Below are 12266 nucleotides of genomic sequence, written 5' to 3'. Positions count from 1 at the left end.
TGAAGACTAGTTGATTAATGACAGCATTAGGGATCAGGTGGAAATTGAGCTAAGCCATAAAGATGTATAGGATTTCTTCCTGTCCTCTTGATGGCACAACATGTGAAGAGAGATCTGGCCTTGGAACACCTCTCCATCCCTCACTCACTGTGGGCAGCTGACTTAACCTCCCTGTGTCTGCCTCAGCAGGGGTGAAATAGGGAAAATAATTATGCATACTTCATAGTGTTGGTTTAAGGATTAACTAAGGTGATGGCAAGCTCTTTACATACATCATGTAAAGAGCATAACTCCACTACAGGCTTGTACCTTGGAGATATTTTGGATTTGGTTCCAGACCACCACAGTGAAGTATCACAAGAAAGCAAGTCATGTGAATATTTTGGTTTTCCAGTGCATATAAAAGTTATGTTTACACTATGCTGTAGCCTATTGAGTGTAGTCTATTATGTCCACAAAACAATGTACGCACCTTAATTAAAAATACTTTCTTGCTAAAAAATGCTAGCCATTATCTGAAGCTTCAGTGAATCATGATCTTTTTGCTGGTGGAGGGTCTTGCCTCACTGTTCATGGCTGCTGACTGATCAGGGTGGGTGTACCATTTCTTAAAATAAGACAGTGATGTTTACAGAATTGATTGACTCTTTTTTGACAAATGATTTCTCTGTAGCATGCAATGTTGTTTGATAGTTTTTTACCCGCAGTAGGGTGAAATTGGAGTCAGTCCTCTCAAATCCTGCAGCTTCTTTATCAACTAAGTTTTATGTAATATTCTACCTTTGTTATTTCAACCGTCTTCACCAGGAGTAGATTCCATTTCAAGAAACCACTTTTCCATTAAGAAGCAATTCCTCATTTGTTAAAGTTTTATTATGAGGTGGCAGCAATTCAGTCATGTCTCCAGACACTACTTCTAATTTATGTTTTTTCTCTTTCCATCACATCTGCAGAGACTTCCTCCACTGAAGTCTTGAACCCTTCAAAGTCATCTGTGAGAGTCAGAACCAACTTCTAAATTCCTGTTAATGTTGATATTTTGAACATCACTAGTGTTCTTAATGGCATGGAGAATGTTGAATCCTCTCCAGAAGTTTTTTAATTGGCCTTGTGCAGATTCATCAGATACATCACTGTGGGAGCTCTAGTCTTAAGAAATGTATTTCTTAAATAATTTTAAGATTTGAAAGGCAAAGTTGCTCCGTGATCCATGGGGTACAGAATGGATGTTGTGTGAGCAGTTGTGAAAGCAACAAGAATCTCATTGTACATCTCCATCAGAGCTCTTGGATGGTCACATGTATTGTCAGTGAGCAGTAATATTTTGAAAGAAATCTTTCTGAGCAGTAGGTCTCAACAGTGAGCTTAAAATAATCAGTAAACCATGTTGTAAACAGAGGTGCTGTCATCCAGGCTTGCCTGGTACCCATCTGGGTAAATTTAGTTTGACTCTTAAGGTCGCTAGGATTTTTGGAATGGTAAATGAGCACTGGCTTCAACTTAAAGTCATCCACTTCATTAGCCCCTAAGAGAATCAGCCTGTCCTTTGAAGCTTTGAGATCAGGCATTGACTTTTCTTCTCTAGTTATGGAAGTCCTAGGTAGCAGCTTCTTCTCATATAAAGCTGTTTCATCTACATTGAAAATCTGCTGTTTAGTGGAGTGACCTGCCTTAATGATCTTAGCTAGATCTTCTGGAAAACTTGCTGTAGCTTCTACATTAGCACTTGCTGCTTTACCTTGCACTTTTATGTTATGGAGATTGTTTCTTTCCTTAAACCTCTTGAAACAAGTTCTACTAGTTTCACACTTTCCTTCTGCAGCTTACTCACCTTTCTCAGCCTTCAGAGAATTGAAGTGAGTTAGGGCCTTGCTCTGGATTAGGCTTTGGCTTAAGGGAATGTCGTGCCTGGTTTGATTTTTCTATCTGGACCTCAAACTTTCTCCATATCATCAATATGTTTGCTTTCTTATCATTCATGTATTCACTGGGGTAACACTTTTAATTTCCTTCAAGGCTTTTTTCCTTTGTATTCTCCATTTGAACAGCTGATGCAAGAGGCCTGGCTTTTGGCCTGTCTTGGCTTTTGACATGCCTTCCTCACTAAGCTTAATCATTTCTAGCTTTTGATTTAAAGTGAGAGAGTTTCACCTGAATACCTAGAGGCCATAGTAGGTTAATAAATGGCCGAATTTCAATAATGTTGTGTCTCAAGGAATAAGGAGGCCTGAGGAGAGGGAGAGAAATGGGGGAACAGCTAGTTGATGGAGCAGTCAGAACACACACAACATTTACTAATTAAGTTCACCATCTTTTGTGGGTATGGTTCATGGTTCCCCAAAACAATTACAACAGTAAGAATAAATGTCACTGATCACAGATCACCATAACAAGCATAATAATAATGAAAAAGTTTGAAATATTGCAAGAATTATCACAGAGACATGAAGTGAGCAAATGCTGTTGGAAAAATGCCACCTGTAGACTTTGTCAATGCAGGGTTGTCACAGACTTTTTTTTGCAGTATCCATGAAGCACAATAAGGCAAAGTATGATGAAATGAGCTATGTCTGTATATAATAAGTGATCAATAATGGTTAGCTATCATTATTATTTAATCAACTGTTTGATTTAGTCACTCAGTCATGTCCAACTCTTTGGGACCCATGGTCCGTAGCCCACCAGGCTCCTCTGTCCATGTAATTCTCCAGGCAAGAATACTAGAGTGGGTTGCCATTCCCTTCATTCCCCTTCTCCAGGGGATCTTCCCGACCTAGGAATTGAACCTGGATCTTGCATATTATAGGCAGATTCTTTCCTGTTTCAGCCACCAGAGAAGCCCATGAATTTATACAGTAAAGATGTATTGCATGGTTATTATGTGTCAGGGCCTGCCAGGCTTTCCAATAGAGTTCTCAGTACTTTGAACGCAGAGTCCCATGGTTTCCACATACATATGAGACCCTTAATCATAATAGTGATAATGATAGCTGTAATGTCCTGCGTGCCTATTTGTTTATGTGTCAGGCACTCTGGTGGATGCCTTATCACTGTATTGCCTTTAATCTTTATCCCCATTTTATAGAATCAGGAATAATGATGCAGAGTTTATGAAACTTAGCAAGTGTTGCATGGAAAATGTCAAGCCTGGAATTTAGATTGCCTGTTTTTGTTTTTGTTTTTTTCTATTCTCACTGACTCTTGTTACTGTCACCCTAACCCATTATGTCCCAGACTGAACTTGGCTTCCTCAAATGGGTTTGTCTTTCAACTTCTCAGTTAGGGGTACTACCATTCTACTTGTCATCCATATCTGAAAGACAAGAGATGTCTTCCTTCTGTGTCAAGCCCCTATATCTGATTAATCACTAGGATTTGGGTTCAATGCATCTTTTTCTTTCTCTTCCTCTGCCTGGCCAGACTCCTCTTGACTTGTATATGTTAGTTTTCAGCATTTGTTCTGCCACACCCCCCACAAGAGGGGGGTTTATATGATACGCTTTCATGGAATTCATCAGATTTTGATAAAACATCCTAAAGTTTTCCAAGAAGTAAAAACACAATAGTTTGTTACTGCTGCATCTGTGTTTGTCAGCAGTAGACGCTTGGAATGGGCTTATAGCAGTGGTGTAGATAAGTAAGCTGCTATGAATATAACCTTTCTCTCTTACCTAGGAAAATGTGTTTGGAGGAACCTATGCTCTACTCTGTTTTAAAAAGTAAAGCTTTCCCTTTTAGCAAACAGTGCTGGGAAAATTGGATATTCACATGCAAAAGACTGGCACTGGACCCCTATCTCATGTGAATACAGAAATTAACTAAGAATGGATTAACAACGTAATATGAGAGCTGAAACCGTTAACACTCTTAGAAGAAAACATAGGGGCAAATCTTCATGAACTTGGATCTGGCAGTTCTCTGGTATTACATCATAAGTAGAAACAACAAAAGGAAAAATAGGTGAAGTGGACTTCATCTAAGTTAAAAACTTTTGTACATCAAAGACCATTATCAAGAAAGTAAAACACCTGTAGAGAGGGAAAAATATTTGCCAATCATGTGTTTGATAAGGGTCTAGTATCCAGGATATATAAAGAACTCATAACTCAGCAACAGAATGACAGACATTTCTCCATAGGAGACGTACACATGGCCAACAAGCATGAGAAAAGATGTTCGGTGTCATTAGTCATTAGGGAAATGCAAATCAAAACCTCAGGGAGATACCAGTTTACATCTAGTAGGATGACAATAATAAGAAAAAGGAAAAGGAAAATAGCAAGTATCGTGAGGATGCAGAGAAACTGGAACCCTCATACATTGCTAATGGGAATGCAAGATGGTTCAGCTGCTGTGGAAAATAATTTGGTGCTTCCTCAGAAAGTCCAACAGAGAACTACCATATATCCTAATAATTCCACTCCTAGGTATACACCCCCCAAAATTGAAAATAGGCACTCAAACAAGTATGTGTGCACATATATTTATAGCAGCAGATTCACAATAATCAATAGATGGAAAGAGCCCAAATGTCTATCAGTGGACAAAAGGAGAAACAAATTATGGTATATATATATATGATGTAATACTATTCAGTCACTAAAAAGGAATAAAGTACTGGTATGAGCTACAATGTGGGTGAACCTTGGAAACATTAGAAAGCAAGCTGGTGGTTGCCAGAAGCTAGGAAGAGGGGAGAATGGGGATGATGTGTGATGATAATGTTCACTTGCTAAGTTGTGTCCAACTCTTTGTGGTCTCATGGACTGCAGCACGCCAGGCTTCCCTGTCCTTCAGGATCTACTGGAGTTTGCTCAAACTCATGACCATTAAGTCAGTGATGCCATCCAACCATCTCATCCTCTGCTGCTCCCTTCTCCTCCTGCCTTCAATTTTTCCCAGCATCAGGGTCTTTTCCAGTGAGTTGGCTCTTCACATCAGGTGGCCAAAGTGTTGGAGCTTCAGCTTCAGCATCAGTCCTTCCAGTGAATATTCAGGGTTGATTTCCTTTCAGATTGACTGGTTTGATCTCCTTGCTGTCCAAGGGACTCTCAAGAGTCTTTTTCAGCCCCACAGTTCAAAAGCATCACTTCTTCAGCACTCAGTCTTCTTTATGGTCCAACTCTTTACATCCATACATGACTACCGGAAAAACCATAGCTTGGACCATACGGACTTTGTTGGCAAAGTGGTGTTACTTTTTAATACACTGTCTAGGTTTGTCATATCTTTTCTTTCAAAGAGCAAGCATCTTTTAATTTCACAGCTATAGTTACCGTCTGCAGTGATTTTGGAGCCCAAGAAAATAAAGTCTGTCACTGTTTCCAGTTTTCTCCATCTATTTGCCATGAAGTAATGGGACCAGATGCCATGATCTTAGGTTTCTGAATGCTGAGTTTCAAGCCAGCTTTTTCAGTCTCCTTTTTCACCCTCATCAAGAGGCTCTTTAGTGCCTCTTTGCTTTCTGCCATTAGAGTGGTTTCATCTGCATATCTGAGGTTCTTGATCTTTCTCCCAGCAATCTTGATTCCAGCTTGTGCTTCATCCAGCCTGGCATTTCACATGATGTATATGTGCATATACTCTGCATATAATAGCTGTTTAATGGATATGGGGTTTCCTTTTGGGGGTGATGAAAATGTTTTGGTACTAGACAGAGGTGGTGGTTGTATAGCATTGCAAGTATACTAAATACTGCTGGATTGTTCAATTCAAAATGGTTAATTTTCTGTAATGTGGATTTCATGTCAGTTTTAAAACACTACCAAAAAATGGCTTTCACAAACTTTGTTGCTTTGATTGTTAATAGTAATACATATTTGGTAGATACCAGTATTTCAGGACACTATTCTTGAGAACCATTGACTGCAACCATCTGCTAGAATTACTGACTGCCAGGATTTAAAAACTTTCTCCTTTGCTGTGGGCAGGACCCCTAGGCCAGAGATTTCTAACTTTCATGCCTTCAGGAGCCCAACTTGTTAGAACAGATGTTTGAGGTCATCTGGCTGTAAGGCAGCAGGGAGTCATGGAGATTGGGTGGAACTGGGCTGGATGGGCACTGTCTAAAGGCATTCCAGTTTACACAAATTGCCCTGGGCTGCCTCTTGCCTGTTTGCATCTTTTGGTTATCCCTCTTAAGCCACCCAGAGACTAATATATTTAGAAAATCATCTTCAGTAGGCCATTCCGTTTCTAAAAGTCAGTCTCCTGTCATAGCATCTAAACTTCTCTGCCTTCCCGTTCCAGCATAGGCTCCGAGAAAGCTCAGCTGGACTCATGGAGCATTGTGAAACCATAACCCTCCTCCCACTGCATCTCATCCCAGCCACCTGTCCAATCCTGTCACTCCATTGGATCTGTAAGGGGAAGGGCTCTCCCCGCGTCTTCGATTTAAAGGTGGCTCAGAGAAATGCTCAGCGACCAGTTCCCAGCACTGCAGAGGGCATGGTGGCTTCTGTAATGCTGCTTCCCCAGCAGCCTGAGTGCTTATTAGTCTGTTATCTCTCACCCAGAGAAGGGGAGAGAGGCACAGAAGAATCTGGGAAGATTTTTGTGAGTAGATGAGATGTAGAAAGCTGTTTGTAGTTTGTTTTAATCTCCCAAGCATTTCAAGACTTGGACCCATTCAGAATGCTGGAAGCTTGGAGTGGGGTGGGGGTGTGTCAGGGGTCAGGGGAGCAAGGGAGAGGGTGTGGAGGGTGGAAACTTAGTCCATTAGATCCAGGGAGCTGCTGGCGCTATTTCCTTTTGTGCTTCTAGCCCTCTAGCTGCTTGTCATCCCTCTTTGGGGCTTCCCGGGTGGCTCAGTGGTAAAGAATGCACCTGCCAAGCGGGAGACGTGGGTTTGATCCCTGGGTCAGGAAGAATCCCTGGAGAAAAAAAATGCCAACCCACTCCAGTATTCTTGCCTGGGAAATTACATGGACAGAGGAAACTAGGTGGGCTACAGTCCATGGGGTCGCAGAGAATTGGACGAGATTTGGCAACTAAACAACAACAATTGACTGAAGCAACTTAGCAGCGGCAGCAACAACAATGTCCCTTTACTGCTGATTTTCTGGGAAGCACACAGGACACAGAAAACTTTGACCCACATCCTTTCATTGTGTAACAGTTCAGTGGACATGTGCCGGGCGCGGTTTAGGGGGCAGGAAAAGAAAAGTACAGTTGTATGACTTGAGGGATTGCTTTCAGCTCTTGTCCTAAAACCCACCCCCTTCTCCTGCTCTTCCCGTTTAGACTTGAACGGCAGAGAGAATCTTCCCTCCTCTGAAATCCTGTTCACAGAGCTCTGAACTCCAGGTGGTTCAGCATTTGGGCCTCAGAGGGGTGCCAACCCAGGGGCCCTGGGAACCGTCCCAGCTGTGGGAATGGTCCTCACGTCCCAGGAGCTCAGATTAAGGGGAAAATCTGTGCCCCAAAGATATGCTTTCGTAAGACTTTAAATAAAGTCACTTGCAGAGGCTCATGGAAACTGCTCAGACACCATCGGAAGACCTTAGAAGTCCAACAGGCACCTCCACTCTTGGTGGTTTGAGAGCGGTGAAAGCCCAGGAGTGCCCTGAAAGAGACAGGAAGCCCGGGGAGCTTCTCCTCAGGAGAGTCGGCTGGGACCCCCTGCTCTTCTGTCCTGGGGTGTGAGGGGGCCCCACGGTGTCACGGTAACAGAGGAGGCTCTTGAGTCAGGCTGCCGGGGTTTCAGTCCTGGCTTATTAGCTGAGTGACCTTGGAAAATTTATTTAGTGGCTCTGCAGTTTCCTTGTCTGTAGAGTAGCCATGGCAATAGTGTCTACCTCATAAGGTGGTTGTGAGGGTTGAAGATCATGCCTGCAGTATATCTGGCGCCAGAATAAGTACATCTGAGGAGTTTAAGGATGGTGGCTTCACCTTCCACCCATAGTAGCCACACCATGGAGTCTTCAGGAGAGGCCCAGAGGATGGCAGGAGGGCTCTGTATTGCGTGGTTTCCTGTGATTAATGCAGACTCTCTGGTTTTTTCCTGTATTCCTTTCTTTGTCAAGTACTGATCCTCCAGAAGGTGGAGAATGGAGACCTGAGCAACAAGGTTCTGAAGATCACTGATTTCGGCCTGGCTCGGGAATGGCACCGAACCACCAAGATGAGTGCGGCTGGGACGTATGCCTGGATGGCCCCTGAAGTCATTCGTGCCTCCATGTTTTCCAAAGGCAGCGACGTGTGGAGGTAAGGTCCAGAGGTGAACAGTCAGCATTCCCCAGATGTATTTTCATTGCACAGATGCCTCAGGACTTGGAGCATTGGTGTAGAATCCCAGGCACCCCCAAGAGGTCTGGGTGACCTCTTCAGAGCAATTTATACTAAATTCCACACTGCTGAATAACAGTTTCTGATGCCTCATCAACCAGAAGTCCCTGCAGTGCTGTGGCTGGTACCAGTTCTGTGTAGGCTCCTCTGTGTTGGTGACTGACCCCTAAGAAAGACCAGGAGATTCTAGGGGCCGTGTGCACTGACCTACAGAATGGTGGGGGACCCAGTCCCTCCCGTAGACCTCCCCCACAGTCACCCTGGTTTCCTTAGCATCAGTGGCTGTTACTAATGAACTTGTTCTCACTGTAAGCTCTTCAGCGGATAAGTATTGTTTGTGCTGTCTCTTTTCTCTGGGTGAGCTGGAAATTATCCTTTCCAGTTACCCAGCTAAGCTTTTAGTTAAGGATCTGTCTTGTCTGTTGAGCATTGATAAAGAAATGGGAAGATAGGTCTCAAACATGCACCCAGAACTGCAGAGTCAGATTAGACCAACCATCCCTCTAGTTAATGTCAGCCCAAAAAGTCACAAGGAATGGATCTAAAAATCTTGTTCCCACTAATGGGAGGATGAGCATCTACAGAGTCTAAGCATCCTCATGGCTGTGAGACAGTAGCATCACCTTGGTATACAAAAGAAAAGACTTTAGATCATCTTTATATCTATAAATCCTTTAAAGGACTTATAGATGACCATTATATTTTGTCTATGAAGTTGTTACTTCTCACTGTGTTGTAAAGTGAGCTTGTGTGTGTGTATTTTAAATAACAGTATTGAGATATTATTCATATACCATAAGGTGTACCTTTTAAAATATATGTCAATTTTTTTGTGTGTGTGTGAATTTACATTGTTTTACAGTAATCATCATTGTTATTAATTTCCTAAAGCTGCTGTAACAAATTACTACAAATCTGGTGGCTTAAAACCATAGAAATTTTTGGTCTAAAGGCCAGAAGCCTGAAATCGGTATCAGTAGACTCATACTCTCTCCAGAGACTTTAGGGAAGATTCTTTTCCAAATAAGGATTCTGGGTATTAGGACTTGGATGTACCTTTTCACAGCTACCATTCAACCCATGACAAGCAGAATACTTTTTATCCCTCAAAAAAGCCCTCAATACCTATTAGCAGTCATTCCCCAAAATCTCCTATCTCTACCCTTACTCCCTGGAAACCAATAATTCACTTTCTGTCTCGATGGATTTGCCTATTTTGGACATTTTGTATAAATGGAATCATTTTATGGTCTTCCATGTCTGGCTTCCTTCATGTGCATGTTTTCAGGATTCATATATGTTGTAGCATGTGTCAAAACTTCATTTTTTTAATAGTTGAATAATATCCCATTGTATGGATATACCACAATTTGTTTATTCATTCATTAGTTGGACATTTGGGTTGTTTCACTTTTTGTCTAATGTAAATAATGCTGCTATGTACATTTGTGTATAAGTTTTTGTGTGAACTTATGTTTTCAGTTCTCTTGGGTATATATCTCAGAGTGAAATTTTCTGAGTCATATGGTAATTCTTTATTTAACTTTTTCCGGAGCTGCCAAACAATTTTTTTTTTACCACAGCTTACTGTTAGCAACACACGAGTGTTCCAATTTCTCCATATCATCTCAATACTGGTTATTTTTTATTGTGCCCATTTTAGTTGATGTAAAGTGGTATCTCATTGTGGTTTTGATTTGTATTTCCCTAATAACTAATGATCTTGAGCATCTTTTCATGTGCTTATTGGTCATTTGTATATCTTCTCTGAATAAATGTCTGTTGAAATCCTTTACCAGTTTTAAAATTGAGTTATATGTCCTTACATTTTTATGTTGAAAGAGTTCTTTATATATTCTACATGCAAGAACCTTATCAAGTACATGATTTCTAAATATTTTCTCCCATTCTGTGGGTTTTCTTTTCACTTTTTTGATATTATCCTTTGAAATACAAGCTTTTTAAATTTTGGTGTCCAATTTATCAGCTTTTTCTTTGATTGCTTGTGCTTTTTGGTGTCCTATCCAAGAAACCAAGTCATGAAGTTTTATACCTTTGTTTTCTTCTAAGAGTTTTATAATTTTAGCTCTTATGTATAGGTCTCTTCCATTTTGACTTAATTTCTGTATGTGGTGTGAGGTGGAGGTATAATTTCATTATTTTTCATGTGGCTATCTAGTTGTCTCAGCACCACTTGTTGAAAAGACTATTTTTTTCCTTATTGAATTGTCTTGACATCCATGTCAAAAATCAGTTCACCACAATGTAAGAGTTTATTTCTGGACTCTCAGTTCTACTTCATTGATCTATGTGTCTGCCATTATGCCAATGCCACCTGTTTTTTAAGTACTGTAGCTTTGTAGTAAATTTTGAAATTAGGAAGTGTGAGTCTTCCAACTTTCTTCTTTTACAAGATTATTTTGGCTATTTGTGTCTCTTCAGTTATCATATGAGTTTGAGGGTCTTTTTGTCCACTTCTGAAAATTAGGCAGCTAGAATTTTGTAGGGATTGTGTTAAATCTTTAGACCACCTTGGGGAGTATTGCCATCTAAGTAATACTAAGTCTTTGAATCCATGAGCCTGGGATATCTTTCTATTTATTTAGACCTTCTTTAATTTCTTTCAATGATGCTTTATAGCTTCTGAATATTGAATCTTAATTCCCTGCACATTAATGACAGGGTGAAGTAGCTATTGTGAAGAAAAGAGTGTTCCAAACTTCCTTAAAATATTTGATTAGATCTCATTAGGTTGAGCTATATCCTGATATTTAACTGTTTTTGACCTATAAAAACAGTAATTTCATATGCTTCAACTTTTACTTGACTGTAGGCTAATTAGATTAGTTGATGTATTAAGCTGAGCTTCTGTTACAAAGAGACCTATCAATGGAAGAAATGTATTTCTTTTTCAAGGAGCAGTCCAGCCCGTCCAAACTGGTGGAACAGCTGTGCACCTTGAGATCATTTAGGAACTCAGATTCTTTCAGGATCCCTCAGCATGTTGTTCATATCTGAACAGTTACATCTGAGTAACAGTTACTTCTGCAGAAGTATTGTAATTATATCCCACAGAAAAGGGGAAAGAGAGCTTATCCATGGCAAGCAGCTTGTCTTTAATTTGGAGATGACTCCAAAAGTAGGTATTATTATTTCCATTTTACAGATGATGTAACTGAGGCTTAGACGATTGAAGTTAGTTGCCTAGGTTCACCCAGGTGGTAGAGGGAAAGCTGTGATTTGAACTAGATATGTGTCTCTTGAAAATCTGTTCTTGCAGCCACTTCACCGTCTGTGTACTCTTAATCCTGCACCTTGGGCACCCTCTTCCAGGGGGATTGGCCCATGGCCTATCATGCCTGAGACCTCACAGGATGTCCCAAGAGAGCCAAAGCATGTCTAGGAACTCAGGACAAAGCTGGTTCCCAAACTAACTTGTAATGCATTACTCCTTCAAGAAATATTTATTTAAAAATTACTTACTCTGTGTTATGACCAAGCAAGTGTGCTTGCTTCCTGCTGCATAATGGAAAGACCTAACACCAACCAAGACTTTTGCAGAGAGAAAAAGGATTTATTGCAGGGCAGCCAAGCAGGAAGTGGTACTCAGATCTGTCTCCCTAATCGATTGATCCAATACTTTGGCCACCTGATGTGAAGAGGCAAGTCATTGGAAAAGGCCCTGATTCTAAGAAAGATTGAAGGCAGGAGGAGAAGGGGATGACAGAAGATGTGATGGTTGGATGGTATCACCAACTCAATGGACATGAATCTGAACAAACTCCAGGAGATGGTGAAGGACAGGGAGGCCTGGTGTGCTGTAGTCCATGGGGTCATAAAGAGTTGGACATGACTTAGTGACTGAACAACAACAAATCAATTGACTGTTGAGTGGGATATTTATGTGAAAGTAGGGAATAGAGGGGAAGGGGCTGGGGAATGATTGGTGGAAGGTGCTTTGTTAGTTTCTGGAGTTCTCT

At 41.0% G+C, this 12266-nt stretch overlaps 1 protein-coding gene across 2 annotated transcripts in view; it reads left to right on the top strand.

Annotated features, from left to right (window-relative positions):
• The window catches only part of MAP3K9 (mitogen-activated protein kinase kinase kinase 9), an 83193-nt gene that overhangs the window by 38192 nt on the left and 32735 nt on the right, over positions 1 to 12266 (top strand). For both annotated transcript variants that reach the window (XM_070469565.1, XM_070469564.1), the window contains exon 3: positions 8025 to 8205. In XM_070469565.1, the coding sequence (XP_070325666.1) occupies positions 8025 to 8205 (181 nt within the window). The remainder of the gene's footprint in view (positions 1 to 8024; positions 8206 to 12266) is intronic.

The sequence above is a fragment of the Odocoileus virginianus genome, chromosome 6 (genome assembly GCF_023699985.2).
Source record: "Odocoileus virginianus isolate 20LAN1187 ecotype Illinois chromosome 6, Ovbor_1.2, whole genome shotgun sequence".
Taxonomy (NCBI): domain Eukaryota; kingdom Metazoa; phylum Chordata; class Mammalia; order Artiodactyla; family Cervidae; genus Odocoileus; species Odocoileus virginianus.
This window is presented reverse-complemented; position numbering and strand designations above follow the sequence as displayed.